At 42.7% G+C, this 20,442-nt stretch overlaps 1 protein-coding gene across 3 annotated transcripts in view; it reads left to right on the top strand.

The window, feature by feature from the left end:
* The window catches only part of cdh4 (cadherin 4, type 1, R-cadherin (retinal)), a 212,901-nt gene that overhangs the window by 179,526 nt on the left and 12,933 nt on the right, over nt 1–20,442 (top strand). For all 3 annotated transcript variants that reach the window (XM_063474658.1, XM_063474657.1, XM_063474656.1), the window contains 4 exons: nt 4,446–4,618; nt 12,271–12,408; nt 18,677–18,862; nt 19,204–19,457. In XM_063474658.1, coding sequence (XP_063330728.1) covers nt 4,446–4,618; nt 12,271–12,408; nt 18,677–18,862; nt 19,204–19,457 — 751 coding nt within the window. The remainder of the gene's footprint in view (nt 1–4,445; nt 4,619–12,270; nt 12,409–18,676; nt 18,863–19,203; nt 19,458–20,442) is intronic.

Here is a 20,442-nt window from a genome sequence, read left to right as displayed (position 1 = left end):
TAATCGACCGCACAGCACTCTGACATTCAGGGCGTGCATGCATCTGCAATCTGTTACCCATAAACCATCTCTTATGTGTGTTTGCAGTGAATAAAAAGCCTTCAGAGTCACAAGAGGTGCTTTCTGTTTTTAAATTACGGCTTTGTTTATTTTGACTTGTAATGAAATGTATTGCAGTTTGTAAAGATTAATGACGTGTGAGCAGCAGCTCTTATAACGATTTGTCAAAGACCACTTGACCTTTAACCAGAATGGATCAAGCTGAGAAAGTGCTGGCTCTCTTACACTCGTGCCAAAAGAAGAACTGTAACACAAGCCCGATCGAATCAAAACATTTTAACTTGAAGCATAGGCTCAATACATACAAATCAGTCCAGATATCTGGCAGGAAGGTATGCAAAAACACATACACAGACGCACACAATGTGAAAAGGCAGAGTCAAAAAAACACTAGAAACTAGGTCAAATTACCTCCTGGAGAACACAAGGCTGAAACACTTGACACAAAGGTACTGAGACGACTGGCACAGAGCGAGGGGAACGTAAAGGGCCCTTTTCAGTACGCTAACACATCTCCTCTCTTTACTCACTTGCATCTCTTCCTCGCGTTTTAGCTAATCCCAGCAAGGATGAGAGAGAGGTGCAAGAAGGAGATGCAAAGAGAAGCGATAACGCTGCCAGATGAGAAATTCTTGTTTCCATACTGCTGATCTTAAATGACATCGCTTATTAATGTCATGCTGCACAGCCGGATCACCTGTCACAGTGACTGGTACAAGTAACCACAGAGCTCTCTACAAAATGCAATAATTCTTTACTCATTAGATATTAAGTTGAATAACTTTGACTTATTATTAGTAGTAACGTAACAAATGAATGTATGGATAAGTAATAATTTCTTTCAACTTCCTAATTGCATTGTTGTTACATAAGGATAAACTGTGCCTGTGTAAGATTTGTCACACACACAATAGCTTTGAGCTGTGATCTGTGTATCCTTGTACGCAACACTACAAAGTAAGAAAAAAGTGAAAGCAATATATAAAAACAGTCTCTGGCCTTATGTGGAGGTGTGTGGCATTGATGTAAGATTTCCACAAAAGTAGTGTCCTCGCTTTCTTTTGCAGGACCTCATCTTGGCTCGCGGTCTCGCTCCCTGATTCCTTGTGCAGCATTTAAAGACTTGATGGTGAGGGAGATGATGACAGGACATAATTTCTTAAAGCTCTGGTACAGTGTGAGAGGAGAGTGACACAGGAGGGACTAACAGCGGAGGTGACAGCACCAGCAGGAAACATGTGGTGACAGGATGAGATGGCAGGTGTAAACAAATAGAAAATAATAATTAGCACCTAAAAGCAAGAAAAACCAAACCTTAAACAGCAGAGTGGGATGGAACAGGATCCCACAGCTCCCACTTTTACCTACCTGTGTTTTAAACACCCAGCTTTCTCAGAGTACCAGTTTATATAAACCCGATGACATCATCTTGCTCTGCTAGAGAGAAAAAAATATGCAACTGTTTTTGTGGGTTAAGTAGTTCTCACAATGACAGGTTAACTGGTCTCCATGTGTAAAATCAGTGTGGTGCTCCTCTTGAGAGCCAGCTAATGCAGCCGTTATTAGTACACATGATTCAGCCAGGATACTTTTGGAACTATCCAAGCTTTCAAAGTACTCTTACTGACATCTCACCAGTGTGCATTCAGAGAATGAATCTGACTGTTTTTGCAGCTGGATCCCTGGACGCCTGAAATAACTTCCCTCCACTTTGCTATTCTCTTGCTCGCCTGCATAATGAGCAGCCTTTGCTGTCTGTCCTTCACATGAGCACAGGCTTCTGCCTCTGTGGTCCTGCATGAAAGTCGACAGGAATAGATCAGCAGACACGGCTGATGTGCTGTGACAAAGAAAATATTTTTGAATGGTTCAAATGGTTGGACTGCATTCCCCGTCTCCTCAAAGTGTTGCGGACACCATTAGAGGCTCTTGTGGGAAAACTCCCAGCCCTGCTCATCACTCCCGCCAAGATTCACCAGGCTTAAGGCTTCTCTCTTACCTTCCTTACCTCTCAACCTCTATTTCTCCTTCTGGCTCTCTGCCTGCTGTACTGTACTGTACAGCAGCCACTCTTTGCTGCTGAAACGAAACCTCTATCTTCCCTCCACTGATTAGAATTATTATCCTCTTGTATCGTCCATCCCCTGCCCTCTCGCTCCCTGACTTCCCCTTTATATTTTTCTTTTAGTGGTCTTTACAAACTCTCTCACCACTATGCTCCTCTTTTATTTCGTTTTATGCCCTGCAGTTTCCACCTTTCCTGCCTGTCTTTGTGTGCACCTCGCCAGTCCTGCTATTTCTGTCCATCTCCATCCTCCTTTTCCCTTTTTCTTTTCTTTTTTTTTAACTCTGTCTTCTCTCTAATTGGAAGTTGGCTGTTGACTCCGACTGATTAATGTTTAGGCAGCAGATAGACCTCACTGGTGATCTCTGGTCACGTGATCGGAATGGCCAACAATATACGCGCCTGCTACCAAATTTTCAGGTCCAACGATTTTAGCAGGAAGGCAATTAGGATTTGGTATTAGTGTTCAAATTAAATCGGAATTAAGCAGGCTCAGAGTTTAACCCTTTCAGCCATAGCCTTTCCTTTTTTGGTTCTGAAAGCCAGCAATCATCATATGACTGAATGAAAGCTTCATTTGTGAACATGTGATTCCTCTGGTCCTGTTCTTGTGTGGAAGGCTTCAGAGACTGATTATATACCGATGCCCCTCGGTGGAATATCGTTCATTGTTTCCTCTTTCCTGTCTTTCCGCGGCCTCTCTTTTTTTCCTTGCTGTTCGACGTGACAAATCCTGCTTTGAAAATTAATGAAGTTTGAAATAGAAATCGAGGCTACAATTATCCCGTCCATGCACGGTGTCACAGGAATGATGGTGCCATCTAGACCCAATTACAGGAATGGAGACACCTGTAACAGCTCAGACCCACAGGGGACCGCTGAATCTGCCACCGATCCGGCGGCTTCCCAGCTTCAGCTGAAACATTTAAATTTATGCTTTGGAAAGAGTCCAAGTCAAGCTTGGTGTTTCTACTTCTGCTTTAGAACATACGTGACACGTGACCAGTTTGATTCACTTTTGATATGACAATTGAACATTTGTGATTAAGTGCCTGCTCAGCACGGCACCGACCACCCACCACCAAACCCACTGAGGTAAGATTAGTTGCTAAGTTACTTTTTGATCCCCCTCACATGGAAGCAGTGGCATGTTTTTAAAAGAGTCAAAATGAATATTAAGTCAATAAATTAGGCCGCGTGCATCACGCCAAACGCATCACCACTCTTCCTTCATTTCTTTTAACGCTTCGGCTCCTTTGTCCTTGTCCTCCTCGCTTTGTGTTTTCCACTACTTACACGCTCTTCTCATTTAAGCATGTTTGTGTTTCAGCCATCTCTTCTCTCTGCTTTCCTCCTCCTGCAAGCTGACAGTCTTTTTTTTTTCTCTCTCAGCGGCAGCAGCAACAGCAGCAGCAGCAGCCTGTAAATGGCTGCCTGATGGAAAGTGACATTTTCACAGAACCCTGAGAGGGAGGCGAGGTGATCTCTCCTCTTTCCAGCACCAAGTGCTCCTAATTGCCTGGTCACATTTGTGAGCCCAGCTGACAAACTCGTGCAAATCAATAATTCTGCTCGGGGAAGATGCAGGGACACAGGGCCTCTCACCCTGAAACATGCTGAGAGGACACAAACACGCACATGCATACTAATGCATACATGTGCCTGGAAGGAACTGTGGGCACATACACACCCTTCCTACACACATCCTCGTGAGCACTCCCTCTGCCTCTCTACCTCTGTGCTTTCTGGCTTAAATGGCAGTGTTTATCTGTGATTCTAAGACAAATAGGGAGAGTGTATTGAAGCATTAAGGGCAGCGACAGTGCTGCCGAAGGCTGAAATAATGGATGGTGGAAGTGGCAGAAGACCCGGTGCTCATTACTAAATGGACTCTACAGAGGTGGAAACTTTGCCCTGCTAGTTTGAAATATATAGACCACCAAACAGCGCAGCTTTAAAATGGGAGCTTATTTAACAGGTTTTGTTTGTGTTTTTGTGTTTTTGTGCTCTCCTCTGTAATAGCTCTGACTCTAAAAGATGTTTGCCAAAGAACGACACGCCACAGCAATTTGGAAAGTCTTGATTGACTTGTTTCAAGTTTTTGTGTCTTCTGAGTCTTCACACACCCGACTTTCTTCTCTTTGATACTTCAGAAAAAATCTTTAACAAACAAAGTCACTTGAAAAGCCCTTTTTTAAAATTTTATTTTAATGTATGCCTGCTTACTTTTTCTTTTTCTTTTTTTCCCAGCCTGACCTCTTCTACTCAAGCCAGCATATCCGTGTATATCTGCTACAGTTCCAAATCTTTCTCTCCGCAGGCTCGTCTGTGATGCAGGTTACCGCCACAGACTCAGACGACTCCACCACAGCGAACGGCATGGTGCGCTACCGCATCCTCTCCCAGAGCCCCCACAGCCCCATCCCCAACATGTTCACCATCAACAGTGAGACTGGAGACATCGTTACGGTGGCAGCCGGCCTGGACAGAGAGGTCAGTGTAAGCTGTGTGTTCTGTGCTCCCGTTACTTACATCAATGATTCACTCTGCATCTCATTTGTGCCCACGCAATAAAACAATTATGAAGGTTCGGTTATGTTATGCGTCCATTAGTGTGTGTTTAGTGTCACATTCTTATATAATACTAAAGAATAAAATGTTGTTACTTTATCTGTTTTTCTACCTAATTTTCTGTGTTCATCAAAAACAGTCCCAGAACAGTGACGGGGCTCAAAACTAGACTATCACTACTTATTACACCAACGTAATAAAGATTCAGCATTCGCGAGCACACGAGGTGCCCACTGGGGTGCATGTAATGTAAAGTTTATCATCAGTGTGTGTACACAGTGCTCTGTGCGGATGTCCTTTTGCCCTCCACTTTGTTGTGGCAGGCAGCCATTATATTACAAGGGCACCGACTGTGTGTGCTTCCTCCAGCACATTGCAGCACATTAAAAAAATAGCGCAATAAGAAAAGCAACCATCCCCTCCTGTCTGTGTGCATTTTTGTAAGGCAGTATAATCCCATCCCCAACTTTTAATGGCATTTAGTATGTAAGCTAGACTCAATCCACATAGCAAGGTAAGCGGCTTTGTTGTTTAATGCAGGCCTAGGCGAGACCTACGTTATCCCAATTTGCCAATTGTTTAATCCAGATTTGCACAAGTTCATACTAGACTTTACTAGTTGTTTAACAGTTGCTTTACAATGAACTTCCTTGACTTCTATATGCATACTATACTTTTTTTCTGAATAAACAAATGTATAAAGACCCAAATAAATAAATCCACCTGCAAATTCCCAAAACCTAATTTTAATCGCAGATTATAACAAAGCCTTTAAAAAAAAAACAAACAAGTCAGCCGCATTCCCCCTTTCACAAATGTCAAACCGAGCACAAAATTACCTCATTAATTTTGATTCATTTGCGTGTCTGCTTATTGTGTGTAAATAAAAATGACCGGCAAGTATCTCAGCACGCAGAGCAGGGCAGGCATAATAGGCGCGTAAATCCAGCACCTCTCTGCTGACGAGGTCACAGGAGTGTTCTTTTCATTGCCTTCGTTTGCCTCATCCGCTGTTGCCGTGTCTGTTGCTCGCTGTGGTCCTTTGCCAACCCACACACCACCAAAACCACAGCGCTATCCTCCATCTTATTCTGCTAATGAGAAAGGTCACCGGGGGTGAACTTTTGTTTTTCCCAACATCGGGTTACTATGGGCAGCCGCGTTTCATCAGGCGTTTCGTGTTGCAGACACTGTCTCAAACACAAATGCTCTAACCTATCCCCTATCCCGCTAAAAATCGGCAAAAACATTCAAATTCATATGCCTTCATTATGGGGGATAATCTCATCCCCATAACTTAGTTGGCTGATTTTATTGCCGGCATAAAAGCACCACTGAGTGTGTCTCATAATGTTTATATTCTGAGAAATCCCACCGGTCCCTCTCAGCGCTAAACCTGGCCAGCCAATACATTGAAAATGAAAAACAGGATTTTACCAGCAGTACAGCAAGCGTATTTAGAGAATAATTATGGTTAAAATATCAAGAACAGAAGCAGGTTTTGATAACAGAAGAGACAATACATCAATGCTTCTTCCTTATCCAATTTTTATATGGAGCTGGCGTGGCATGATAGCGTGGCACATTTGTGGGACAATATAAATGAGTCTAGTGAATGCGGGCCAGGTCTGTGTCCCTGTTTCCAGCTTGGCCCAGGCTGCGGCAGTAGCAGCTGATGTGAGTGAGGGAAAGCTCATTAATCTGGACACATCAAGCCAGGCACAGTCCCACCTGCCTGTGATCCTCCCACAAAAAACTAGGACACACCTGGGAGTTCACCCACCTGCTGTCAAGGTCATCAACACAAACAAGCACAGACACATGGGCACATGCGCGCATACACCCGTGTCGTAAATAGGCAATGCCGCTCATACCGAGTAAGGAGGAGCAGCGAAAGCAGAAGAATGAGATCCCAGGTGTTGCACGGGGGGGTCTGAGCAACCAGTGTGGTATAGGCACCTGATGTTATGCAGAGTCATGGGCATTCATACTACTTGTATTGACAGTGAATAAACAGTTTGCGCACCGCATATCCCCGCCCATTTCTCATTCTCTCGCGCTTTAACTAATCTTCATCCCTGGTTCTGGCATCTAATTAGGATATTCATGTGCTAATTAAAAGGTGAAGCAGCGGCTCGTGTTGAGGAGAACAGGGGGTACATGGAGGTTAGCTCAGTATCACCTGCCTCTGACACCACTGTATACCAATTATTCTGCCTCACTCACAACAACCCTTAACCCTCCACACACTCCTGCCCACAGGCTCATGAGCTAAATATAAATACAGTAAGCACGAATGTTTTTATGTCATCGTCCACTGGGTTTAAGGCACTTGCAGTTTCGTACATGCATGCTGTTCTAAAAAAAATATGAATGAAGAAACAGCCTTCTAATGAAGTGCAGCTCAGATGCAGCAGGTAGCAGAGTGGGCCATGTCAGAGTGCCACAGCTGGCACGGACACTCTCCCTTTGCGCCCTCTCCCCGTGGCTTCAGTTCCTCTGGCAGGCGTAGCTGTTTCCTTTCATTACCCCAGGCTGTCTCAGTCTCCCATGAGCCCTGGGTTGGAACAGTCTGGTGTGGCATGGTGCTGAGTTGCCAGGTGCCAGCTCAACATTGGACCGTCTCAACGTCGATTAGGACATCGCCTGGACTGCCTCAAGGACATGAGTGCCCACAGCCTGGCTCCATTAGGATCTGCAAAGCCCAACTGGGGATGTAGGCTGAGAACTGGCATCCGAAATAGTCCCGCAGCTTTATTGCCTCTGAGTTGCTGAGTTATGTTAATTCACCTTCTTGCTCTGGAGCTCCAGACAGTGAAACCATCGGAGGATTGTGAGCTGGATGCTGAATGAAAAGTATTGACGCGTGTAGGTAGATGTTGACAGTTTGTAGTCAACATTCAATCAAGAACATGTCCACTCGCTATCTGCTTTATTATGTGGAGCAACACGGTGCTGAACTGGGTCACCTTTGTCAATTCTTTGCTTCTCTAGTCTTCTGTCAGGACTTGTCTGTACGTCTTGATAATTTTATTAGAGATAAATCTCTAAATCTCACTGGCTGTCCCTACACATCTGTACAATATAGCTCACATTACCCCAAAAGTCAGGCTGGAAGCAGACAGAAAAGGCGTTTGAGAGAAATAGAAATGCAGTTTCTCTGTTTCCATATAATGCTGCAATTGGTAGAAGAGGACTAGAGAGACTGAGAAGCATCCCAGTGCATATTAACACATTATAAGGAATTCCAATAATTGCCCCATGAAAATATGATTTGAGAGAGGAAAAGCCCAAAGGCCTCACATCTTAAAGCCTGTGCATAATATCTTTAGCTAAACCTGTACTAGATAACAAAGTTTAGTTGATGTCAACAATATCCTGCACACCACAATGTTTCTGTCTTTCCCGGCTGTAGATTTTCCTGATTTATTGGAGGACCAAATATTCTCACATCCGTTCTTGTTGAATCAATAAACAGTCTCAATATCTGAAAGACTAGACTCAGATGAAAGGTGTTTGCCCAGTACAAACTGGGAAGTGTTGCTCTCTTTTTCAGTCTGCCTGTTAGGACACCATTTAGGTCCAGACTGAGATATCTTGACAACTGCTAGATGGATTGTTGTGAAGTCTTTTTAATATCCATTGTCTCCTGGGATAACTGACTTTTGGTGATCCCCTGACATTTTCTCTGGCACTGCCAGCAGCTCAGAGTTTTCCCTCATGTAATGAAATATCTCAAGCTCCGTCAGATGGATTTGCACACTACAGACGTTGATGCTTCCTAGATGATGTGTCCCGAGGATTTTGATGACTTTTTCTTTTTCCTTCTCTTGAAGGTAAATTTGAGTTGCATATATGGCATATTTTCACTGGGGGTGCATCGCTGTGCCTGTGCAGATCACAGGTATAAGTGTGTAGCTAAAAACCTAAGGCGAACTGAAAGTGATACGCAGATCCGATTTTGCAAAGTTTGCACAGAATTCTCACATTTGGCCACGAGCCTTGATGTTGACACACAGCTTTGTTCAGCTAAACAAGCACTCTCTCAGCACACAAATACACCTAAGTCAAGCTGTCCTCCTGTTTGCACAAAGAGGTGATTAGAGACAAACCTCTGCATTAAACAGTATAAATAATGAAAACACAAGATATAAGCATGGAAATAAGATTAAAAAGAGCCGTAAATATGACATTTCCACCAAACTGTTTTTATATGTTTATAACATGTTGGAGCCAAAAATTTTGCAATAGCACGTGCATCATGTTCCTGTTTGTTTAACTGATTTCCTGTGCACCCCTTTGTAATTCTGACTTTGGCAACTCATGGAATCTCTTGCTCAGTATCTCTGTTTTAGTCTGGCAGATTGTTATATTTGTGACTCAGAGCTCTTATTTATCTTGTAGGTGACTCTGCGCTGATTGCATAAATGTGGAGGCATATCTAATCAAGTAGCTTTAGAGTTTATATCCCACATGTACCAACATGTACCTCTGTCAGTGTTGCACTGTGTGCTGCTGACAGTGAGTCTCAGCTGGCTTGTGTCTTCAAACCAGTGTTGAGCCATTCCTGTCCTTACACCAACCTGAGGGACCTCCATGTGAGTGAAGAAGAGAGAATAGGATGCATGTTTTTTGGTACTAACAGGGGAAAAATGTAAAAATGGAGAGTAGCTGTGTGGACTGCGAGTTTCCGCACGTCTACTTGTAACTATAGATTTCTCTGATTTTCAGTGGCATCGGTGTAAGAGAAGTGAACTGGAGCAAATTGAACTGAACCCAACTAAAATCTAATGAAATGGAATCGAACAGCATCAAATCAAATTGTGTAAATTTAATTGATGTCAGCTGGACTGAGTGGAAACTGTAATGGGGTTCAGTGACACTGAGGGGGTTGCTGAGGTGGTCGCTGGGAGAGTGTAGTCAAAGGACGAAAGAAGCTGGTTTTCGCAGTTTTAGGCGTGTACTGGGCCATTTGAGACAGATTGTAAGTGACAAGCTAATGACCGTGGCCACTGGGAGCCCGGTAAGCCAGAACACAATCCGCAAACGACACATTTACAAAACAAGTCCTTTACTCATCTGGTTGCGGTCTCTTTACCCTCTTTAAGTGTGCCTTCACAGCATGTCTGAGTGAAACTGCACGCTCAGATCAGGGACAGTTCGCTACTGCGTGTGTGTTGCTAGAAGAGCACTCCTCTCCACTTGCCTTCCCAGTTCTGACCAGGATTTTCCTCGACTTTGTTCTTGCTAAGATTGCCCCACTGGACCATTTGCCTCCTAAGAGCCGCCAGCTTTTTCCACTTGTCCTGATGGCTGCCTGGCTTGACATGTTGAGTAGCTAACATTGATAGCCTGAAGCCATTTCTTTCCTCAAGCTCCGATATGAACTACCTAATTTGGTCCCTGTGAAAAAAGGGATTGAGTGCTGTTGTTGTTGGCGGAGCTCTGTGTGCAGGTGTTTCTGTGACCTCTGATGGTTTTAAGCTTTTGCAGATTAAGTCAGTGACACTCGAGAACAGCAACAAAGTCTGGACTGTTGCTGCTGGTCAAGCTGTACTTCCTGCCAGTGTTGGACTCTAATCTAACAGAGAGATTTTCTGTTCAGTGCTTCCATAGGACTCATTAGAGAGCCCTTTACTGTTTTTTTCGGGTAGCCACTTTTGGACAGCAGAAAACGCTTGGCTGTGTGCGCGTGCCTACGTGTGTGTGTGTGTGCGTGTGTGTGTGTGTGTGTGTACGCCCAGCGTGTAAGTGTCTGAGTGTCCCACCTGTTCCCACTCACTGGAACGTTAGCGGATGTGGACAGATGAGGATGTGCGCGCTAGCAGGGCCATAAACTCACAGCTACTCTCAGATGAGTGATATAACCCTGCAGGATAGAGTGCATCAGCCACATCCGCTACTGTCTGAGAGCTCCACCTGCTGGCTCAGGTCCAGGCATTTTTTTCTTCACCTGACCAAGAAAGAACCGTCCATCAAAGCTTAAGCCTATTAGCTTCCTGCAGCCATCTGGTGCTATTTCTAGACTGATGTATGTGACCGGATCTAAATGAGTCTGCAGAGAGACACATTCATTGGATGCTCTATTTACTGAAGCTCTGTATGAGGGGAGATGGTATTGATATTTCATTATGAGTCTAATAAAGGGCAGCCAGTATTGAGTTTTCATTAATAGGCTTGGTTTGGTGCAGATTAACATGTCTGTGCACTTCATAATGACTTGGAGAGATGCTAAATGACTCCAGCTGGCTGTTTTAACTGGTCTGAATGCTTTGATCTAAAAATCAACTGCATCCTTCACTATTGAAAAAAGAAAGAGTGGGAGGGAGAGAAGGCGATATAGAGATATAGTGTGAGATTCTGGCAGAGATGCAGGGAGAGAAAAAAAATACACCAAGCTAAGATAGCAAAAAAAGATAGGAGGAGATCAAAAGAAGCAGGGAGTGTGCATTAACAAAGAACACACCATAAACCGGGGTGGGGGTGGGGAGGACATGAGTCAAAGAAATTAAAAAGTAAAGAAACTGCTATCTAAGCAGGAATCTGTAACTACATTATCTATAGCTACACGGCCTCTGGCTCGGTTTGTTCTTGTTCCCTCAAAGAGTCTGTCATAAGTGCCACTGGCCATCAAATTGCTAGAACTTGTGACCTCAGCACATATAGTAAAGGTAGCATAGCAACAAATGAACATTAGAGCACTGGTAGAACTCATTCTGGATCTTCAGCAACACAGCAGGCCCTGTGAAACGAACAGTGCCCTGTCCTTGACGTTCATTCCTTCTACAATGGCGGCCTGAGCCAAGTGGATTCATAAAAAGGGAAAGAGACTGCAAAGCCACAAAGCAGAGAGGCTTATATGCTGTCAGGATGGAATCACACTCACACAGAGACCTCTTTCCAGTGCTGAGTCTAGGGACAGTCTGAACTTTCAGCACCATGGACAGTGTCGCTGCACTGTGGATGTATTCTCTCTGTGGGGTTTTTTTGTATCTAAAGAAAGCTTCGTGTTTGATTTTTCTTTTTGTTTTCCTGGTCATGGCACTGTACTATAGCAGTCTTTACCGCAGTACACTCTAGGGTGACACCCGCTCATACGAAATAAGGCCCATTCACCTTCTGGTATTATCTAAAGCACCGTGGTGCATCTTAAAGTGGCAGCACCACCATTAAAATGAGTGATGATCCAACTCCATTCTCTCAGCAGAAAGCCAAGACTTTTAGTCAGTAATGGATGGGCCTTTTAACAACACATTGCTCCCTTTCTGCAACTTTGTGTGTTTTGTTTGTGCATGTGTGCTACTCGCTATCTGGTATCGAGCAGGTAAAGTCTTTGAGCAGACTTCAGCTACTCAGTTGTTCCAGTAGTTGGTCAGCAGTAAATGAATAAATATTTACAGCTGACCAACTACTGTAAATAAAAAAAATAAAAATAAATAGTTGGGCATGCATGTACAAGAGCTGAGAGGGCTTTTATTCCAGTGTCAGTGTGAGATGGAGAAATACTGGGATTTCTTTCTGTTTGTACAAGGATTTGATCACTATCGTTTGTCTTTTCCTGCTTGTTTTTACAGAAAGTTTCTCAGTACACCATTATTGTCCAGGCCACTGACATGGAGGGCAACCTGAATTTTGGACTCTCCAACACAGCCACCGCCCTCATCTCTATTACAGACATCAACGACAACCCGCCTGAACTGACAGTGAGGACGGTGAGTCTTGTCTGCACTCGCAGACTGAAGCTGTATTAGCCTGCTGTGTGGGGCTGTATGAGCCTTAATATCATTCTATTTCTGTCCTATTGTCTTCATGCAGAATACACTGAAAAAAAGACCATGTTGGATTTACTTAATTCAGTAATGGACATTGGTTGCACACAACTGTTTTGCTTTGGCAGAAACTTAAACAACTTAGTTAAATCAACACAACTTATTCATATTCAGTAAACCTGTGCATTTTGTGTCGCTTAAACGTGATTGAAACATGTTTAGATGAAGTAAGTTGAACTCTTGGAATATTTTAATCGTTTTCGATTAAAATAACGATTTCGTCATTTTATTCCAAAACTAGTCAATAGCTTTTACCCCAATACTACTTGGTCACTTAAATACTACATGTTATCTTCATATTACATAATGTTCAACAAAGTCTAGAGTCTGGTTAACATGAAAATGAAATGGATTTACAACAACTACCATCCGCCTATCTTTATCCAAGTTGCAGGGGGGGCTGGGGCATATCCCTGAAGTGATAGATTTAAGAGGCAGGGTACACCCTGGACAGCTCACCAGTCTATCACATAGAGACAAACAACCATTTACATTCACGGGCAATTTGGAATCACCAATCAACATAACTCTAATAACTGCATGATTTTTAACTGTGGGAGAAAACCAGAGTGCCCAGAGAGAAACCACTGCAAACTAGCCAGATTGCAGATTTGAACCCAGGACCTTCTTGCTGTGAGACAACAGCACTAACCACCACACCACCAATCCAGGATTGGTAGGAAAGTAGGAAAGCTATGATAAACCACAATAAATAGCGATAGCATACGTGTCGTGTGTGTAGTTGTCTGCCTCTTATAACTCCAGTGATTTTCCTGCAGTTTCAAATCTCATGTGATCTTGTGAATTTCATGAGTCCAGCAACTAACCACTCTTACTAGATTGTATCATGTCATCTCAACAAGAACAAATTAAGTTCATACAAATCCTACATGATTTAATTACCTTCACCACAGAAACATGAAATTATTTTGTTCAAATTACAAGTTAGACTTTTGTAAATGTAACAACCACCCAAAGGCGGCTGCTTGACTTGACTGAGATGGATGCCTTCCTCAAACCACGATCCAAAGCTGTTGAGATAAAATCACATGCAGTGTTGCGAGATTTAACATTGCTATATTATTGACTTACTTCACTCGAACATGATATGAACAATTTAATCTACCCTCTCTGCATATCATGTAGTTTCAACACTATATAGTTACACTTAACTTTAAAGCATGAGGCAATTGTGTTGAATACACGCAAGATGCTTACATAAATCCAAGAGATGGCCAATCCCTTTTTTTCAGTGTATAGCGTGTGTCACCAGTGACAGTGGGGCTAACCTTTGGGTCAAAAGGTGTCATCCTTTGCCTTTCGACCCTCATCTGACATTTTAATAGCTATATATTTAGTTGCCATGCTAACCAGCTGTTCTATAGACATGCTGTTGGTTAAGCCTTTAAGTGAAAACGTATGCTCAAACATTTTTGTTTTGAAAACACACTGTCTGGTCAGTGTCAACAACCACACAGTGCAGTGTTAGCGCTGTTGAAATGTTAACGCTACCGAAGCATAAAAAAAGGAGGGAAATGCGACCGTGTACAACACTTTGAGATGAGGACAGATCTATGAGGAGAAATTTGTGCAGAATACAGGAGAGTGACAGGAGATTAAAGAGAGGCGGGAAAAGGAGCTGAATGAGATCAGTTTTCTTTTCCTGCTCACATTGCCTCGTGTAGTTGGAATTTATCTGCAGGCATCCACCCCCAATCCCTTACACCGCCACACTGGCCTGACAGGAAGACACGCTACAGCGGGCCCACTTTTCTAGAACAAGTGCTTGTGTTGTTAGTTGTACATTTGCTTAGTTTTAAGAGTTCGAATGACTGTACGACTGGAACAGGATCAAACGCTGACCACAGTCTGATAGACCTACAGGGCCATGGCTGCGCTTTATGTAAACATTTGGATTTCTAGGATTCCAAAGAGAGACAGATGCTGTTTTCAGCAAAGCTCAAAGGCAGAGCAAACAGTGTGTCAGTGTCACACACTGTGATCCCAGTCTCCTCAGCGGGGCCGTCGTCAGCGTGCGTGCCAGTACAGTTCCAGCCGCATGCTCTGATAAGAGCTCCCCAGCTGTCAGAGGTAGAGCTCAATGAACGAGGCTGCCGCTCTACACATAATGGGTCTACGTCCCCCTCCTTCCCCGTCTGCGGTTCTGGCTCCTTTACCACAAAACTGCAAGCCCATGTATATACATTTTTAACCCATACAAACTGTGATATATGTTGTTTTTTCTCAGCAGGGACTGGACTATTTAAAGGCTACAAAGAGCCAGAAACCACTGAGGGTTATGTAATTTGTTTTAGTTTGCTGGAGCGAGGATGTGATCTGACGTTTAGAAAGTTTCCCAACCCAGACTCTCACCTCAACATCCACACACAGTTTGCCTACAACACTCCTGCACAACTGCAAAAATATGTCTGAGCTTGTCAGTAAAGCTTGGGCTCACCATATTTTGGTGTGTGTTTCTAGTGCTGTAATGTATCAGCGCAGCACATTAACACATTAACAGCCACAGCGGAGAAGTTGTTTTCCAGCAGATGCCATTTCCACTGCATTGTCAGTCTCTACTACTTGTTTTGCTTCCCAACATGACTTAGAGCGCTTCAGTAATTATTTGTCTATGACAGACCCGAGAAGAATTCATTGCTCTCTGCAGGAGGCATAGAGAAAACATAAGCACGTTAATTAAGTGAAATTGCTTACGGGGGTGTAAACCAAGCCGATATACTGCATCTAATTTGGAAAAAAAAAAAAAAACACCAAAATGTTTTATTCATTTCACCACATGTGCCTCAATGTGTAATGTCACTGCTATGTTTGGCAATATGTGATGAACTAAAAGACAATGCTATTGCCACAGTAGGTCTAATCAAACAATTTAATCAAGTGTACACCCTTGTCACGATCAAGCACTGACTCAACAATAATTAGGAGAAGTGTGAATTTTACAGAACATTTTTTTTTAAGTATATTTAGGGTAATTTAAAATGGGTGTTTTGCCACACAAATTGTTAAGCGGAGTGGCTCTGACTCCATAGCCTACTATACTGACTGCAGCACGTGTAGCATCACATCTTCACTTTCTGAGTAGTTTATTTCTAAAAGCTCCCTTATTTTACCTTTTTTAGTATAAATTTGTACTTGCGAGGTCATAGCCGCCAGGATTTTGTCTTAAGTCATGTAATATGTGTACTATACCATGTTCTTATCAGTATTTGGAACTGTTTTCAGGGACACAAAGAGCTCTTTAGTATTGTTTTGCTCTAGCTTTGCAAGATAAATGTACAGTCAATAATTTTTAGGTTATTTAATTGAAAACAGGATACTTTACTCATAAATAGACACAGAACAGTATGTAATTGTATTTTCCAATAAATTGATGCATTCTCACAAACTTAAAATTGATTTATTAAAACTAAATACTGCAGTAGCAGGTTTGCAACGTTCCCCCACATATTTGAATATAGTCGCTGGCAAGGACGTCTCTCTTCTAACTAATAGTGTGTAGAGACCAGCCACATAGTAGTACGCCAAACGTAGAGGACAAGAGAACTTGTAGATGCTCACATACTGTGGAGGGACATTAAAATTCGTGCCTGCACCTTCAAACTTAAGATATGAAGGATCATACCTGCTTTATTGTCATAGAATAGCAAACAAACGAAAACGCAAAGGAAAGACACAACGCCATCAGCATCTTAATAACACATCATCCTCAAAGAACGTTTTAACACAGTGAACAGTGAGTAGAAGCTAACAGAGGCTAACAACAGCTAACAGAGGCTTGCAGTGGCAAAAACAGCCACGTTTAATGACAGAAAAGTTCAGGATATCCTCAACAACCTGCGTCAACTCCTGTCGGACAAGGTTTTCTGGCTTCTTCCAGAGTAAACAGACGTGGAGGCTTCTCACCAAGCACTGATAGCTGTGGTAAATGGTTGAATGAGAGCCTTCCAAGCAGTAGCAGACACACGCTGGGTGGCCACAGCCATTGTAGGGTACAGTCTAACTATTTTAATGTTTATGATCTCTCTTGGCTGCCTAAAACACATTTTCCCTGAGCACGTAGCTAGGATTATGCAATCTGCAATCTACTGACAATTTTACACATTGTAACTTTAAAATGTCAGATTTTTGCTTTTTCACTATATACTGTATTACCACATTAAATTTTTGTATAGTACACAACATTTAAAAGAAAATATAAATTAAAGAAAAAAGTATGCTTATTAACAGCTACAGCTACATCAGCTACAGCTGATGTGTGAGTCCAAGAATGGTTGTAAATTTAGCCCGTCCATCATTACGTTTTCTTTATTGTTTTCCTGATAAGCAAAGGGAGAGCACAAAGAGAAGGACAGGAACCAAATACATAGTTCAATCCCTGTGATAAACACTACATCGCTGTTTAGCCGTGATATAAAGTATGTCACATACTGGGTAAGAGCTTAATAAAAGATAGGATTGGCTATTGTTGTTAGAAATAATAGGTTGCTGAGCCATTAGACTTACTTTTATTCTGAGCTAAACGTATTAATGTAAGCATATTAGCCTAAAATCAGAGGATGTAGTGCACAGGTATTGACTATAAATCTTTCATGCAGCCAGAATGCAAACGGTTTGGATAAACTGTGTGATTCATAATTTACACCTCTAGATGTTTCAGTATTCACCTTCATCCCGCTAACTGTCACTCGTAGCCGAAGCGGTATATCTTGCTTTTAAGCCAAAATAGTCACGGCTTCAAAAGATCCGCCTCTAAGAATAATTCATGTTTAAAAAGAAAGAGCAAATGAAGTTTGTGTGTGAATCCTTATGAAGCCAGAATTAGTTACACCAACAAAAGCCTTTTATTATATAACTGAAATAAAAGTATCATAACTTCTTTTCCTTGTAACTTAAAAAGAAAAAAATCCTACGGAAACTCTCGAGTCTGTGTCTCTCGTGGCTTATCAATAGGGCCACATTGCATCTCAGAGAGCGGCCATTTTGAATGGGCCATCCTCTATAGTCAGGAGCATTGTGCATGCCTCCAAGGGAGCATATTCCATTTGGCTCTCTGACAGCGTGGCCAAACAAGCTTGGAAGGTTTGTGGTGGCGTTTAGGCTAAAGCCCAGGGTGAAAATAGAGGAGCCCATACACAGGGTGAAAATAGAGGAGCCCATACACCGGGGACTCAGAGTGCATATTTAATTTGTTTTGTGCTTATCAGCCCAGCAGGGGGAACAGGAGAAGAGGTAGCAAGGAGGGTGGGAGGGAGTGGAAGAGAGGAATCTGTTGGTTTGGATGCTGCTTTAATCCCACGATGATGAAGCCATTAAAGTGAACAGCAGCTGGCAGACTCACACCATAAACAAGCTAACGCTTCACAAGAGGAAACACTGATTATCATGTGACATAAGAGCTTTCGCTGCATGTGTGTGTGCGTGTGCGTGACTACCTTCGTGTGCTCAGTAGCCAGATCAATCCCAGTAGACGGGGAACTGTATCCTATTGCACTGTAAATTCTTCTTTCGGCTCTGCAGCTGTCACCAAGTTTCCTCCAGAGTTAGTTCAGAGGGGAGTTGTTTCAGATTGCAATATAATGAAGATCATTAGCCAAAGATTATTCCTACTGCTGCTTTAATTACAGTACTTATCTAATTGCTTATTAAGACCTAGATTTGGTGAATGCACAGAATCTAAATTGAATGGGTAAACACTTAATTGAACAAATCCATTAGTTTAAATAAAGAGTTTCATACGAGCAAGCATTGGGAGGAATACGGGACTGCATTAACATAATGGAAGATATGATTCTCTATTAACCACATTTAAACAAATATGTCTCCTGGTTTATCTTTTTCCCCTATCTTGTCTTTCTAATTTCTCCCCCATTTGTTTTGCTTCCACTTTCAGTTCATGTTTTAATATAATGAGCATTATTGGCTTGACCCTAAAAGCAGTTTGTTTTCATAATAACAATTATGTAAAATGCTAAAAGATTGATGATGGCTCCAGAATGTGCTTAAAATCTCAATAAATCAAGTTATTAACATTCATTAGCTGACTGCTTGAGGAGTATTAGCATAATGTTCCCTCTGCCATCCTACCCTCCCTCGTGGTTCACGTGCTTCTTTCCTTCCTGGTCCCGCATAGTTTTCCGGGGAGGTTCCGGAGAACAAAGTAAACGTGGTGGTGACCAACCTGACAGTGGTGGACCGGGATCAGCCCCACAGTCCTAACTGGAACGCAGTCTATCGCATTGTCAGCGGAGACCCATCTGGACACTTCACCATCCGCACCAATCCCATCACAAATGAGGGCATGGTGACAGTGGTCAAGGTAAAAAATAAGCCTCCTTTCTCTGCACGCCGCCCTGATTGATGTGCCGAATGTTTGATAATTCTTCAAAATGGAGCCATACAGTCGTTCCCTTTATTATTCAGCTCCGCATCTTGTACCGTTCCACCTGCTGTGAAGTGCCAGATGCTGTGAAGTGCCAGACTGAGGACTATAGTTGCGCATTGTTTTTCGCTTAATTATATGTCATTTCTTAAACTGGTTAAAAATTAGAACTAATTTTGCAATCAGCCACGCTCATTTTCCCCCAATCGCTCATCATTAACTTTTCTGTATCGCTTTCTCCCTTCCGTCTCTCTCCCGCCTCTGTTTTTTTTCTGTAGCCCGTGGATTTTGAGATGAATCGTGCCTTCATGCTAACTGTGGTCGTGTCCAACCAGGCCCACTTGGCCAGTGGCATCCAGTCCTCGCTTCAGTCCACAGCAGGCGTAACCATCTCTGTGCAGGATGTGAATGAGCCGCCTGTCTTCCCCGTCAACCCAAAAATGATTCGCTTTGAAGAAGGTGTGCCAGCAGGGACCACTCTTACCGTGTTTGCGGCTCAAGACCCGGACCACTTTATTCACCAGACTGTCAGGTATCACACTTTAAAGAACATCGCTTTAGCTTAAAATGCTTAAATTATGTCAAATTCTGCATTGATGCCAATATTTAATACTTGCTTATTTCTTTTGTTTTTATTGCTATTTATTCCCCCGATTTTTAGCCCGTTACCACATCAACCTATGTATGAAAAAATACAGAAAAATGATTTGTTTAAGAATTTCATTAAACTCCATGCAGGATGTAAGAACTACAAAGTGGTACAAAATGGACTGGTGCTTTTGTTCACCCTTTCTACTCACGTTGGGAACTCAGAGAGTTTATAACTGTCTCATTCAACCAGTCGCACACACAGTGCTTTTATCTGAGCACTAACATTCACATACACACATGCACAAATACACTCCAATGGATGCATCAGGAAGCAACTCAGGATTCCACAGGTGCCCCCCAAAAAAGTCCACATACTGCTGGAATCCAGGATCAAAACCAGGGACTTTTAGGCTGATGCTCTTCCAACTGAGCTATTTTAGCTTGTGCATCTTATTTGGCTGTAGACGGATGGACAGTGTCTTGTCAGTTTATAAATCTGTGCTTGTGCATCTAAAACCCAATAAAATGCATTTTCAGACCTAACCACTATGAAGTTGCAAAAACAAACCGAAAAGAAAACTTTTCTATATAGTATATTCAAAGCTAGGGATATAAGCAGATTCAGAAAATATAGAGTTGTGTCCAAGTCTTGTACAATAGACTGAGGGAGTACTTGATATTCATGTAAATCTCCAATATTTTGCCTACACTGTGTAGGTGTCTTCTCTGACTGTCACCACTGTTTAATCAGAGCCGATCGCTTTCTTCACAGTTTATGCCTCTTCGGTGACATTCTCAACTGACCCCCCCACCCACATCCCAGTTACCTCCCTGTTGCCAGGCGACTGGTGTGAAGAGGTCATCCTATAATGAGTTGGACACTGTTTGTCTGCCCTGCATAGATCCCTATCTTCCTCCTCATTGAT

Source organism: Pelmatolapia mariae, linkage group LG5 (genome assembly GCF_036321145.2).
Source record: "Pelmatolapia mariae isolate MD_Pm_ZW linkage group LG5, Pm_UMD_F_2, whole genome shotgun sequence".
Taxonomy (NCBI): domain Eukaryota; kingdom Metazoa; phylum Chordata; class Actinopteri; order Cichliformes; family Cichlidae; genus Pelmatolapia; species Pelmatolapia mariae.
The sequence above is the reverse complement of the archived record's forward strand: the minus strand, read 5'-3'. Positions and strand labels throughout refer to the sequence as shown.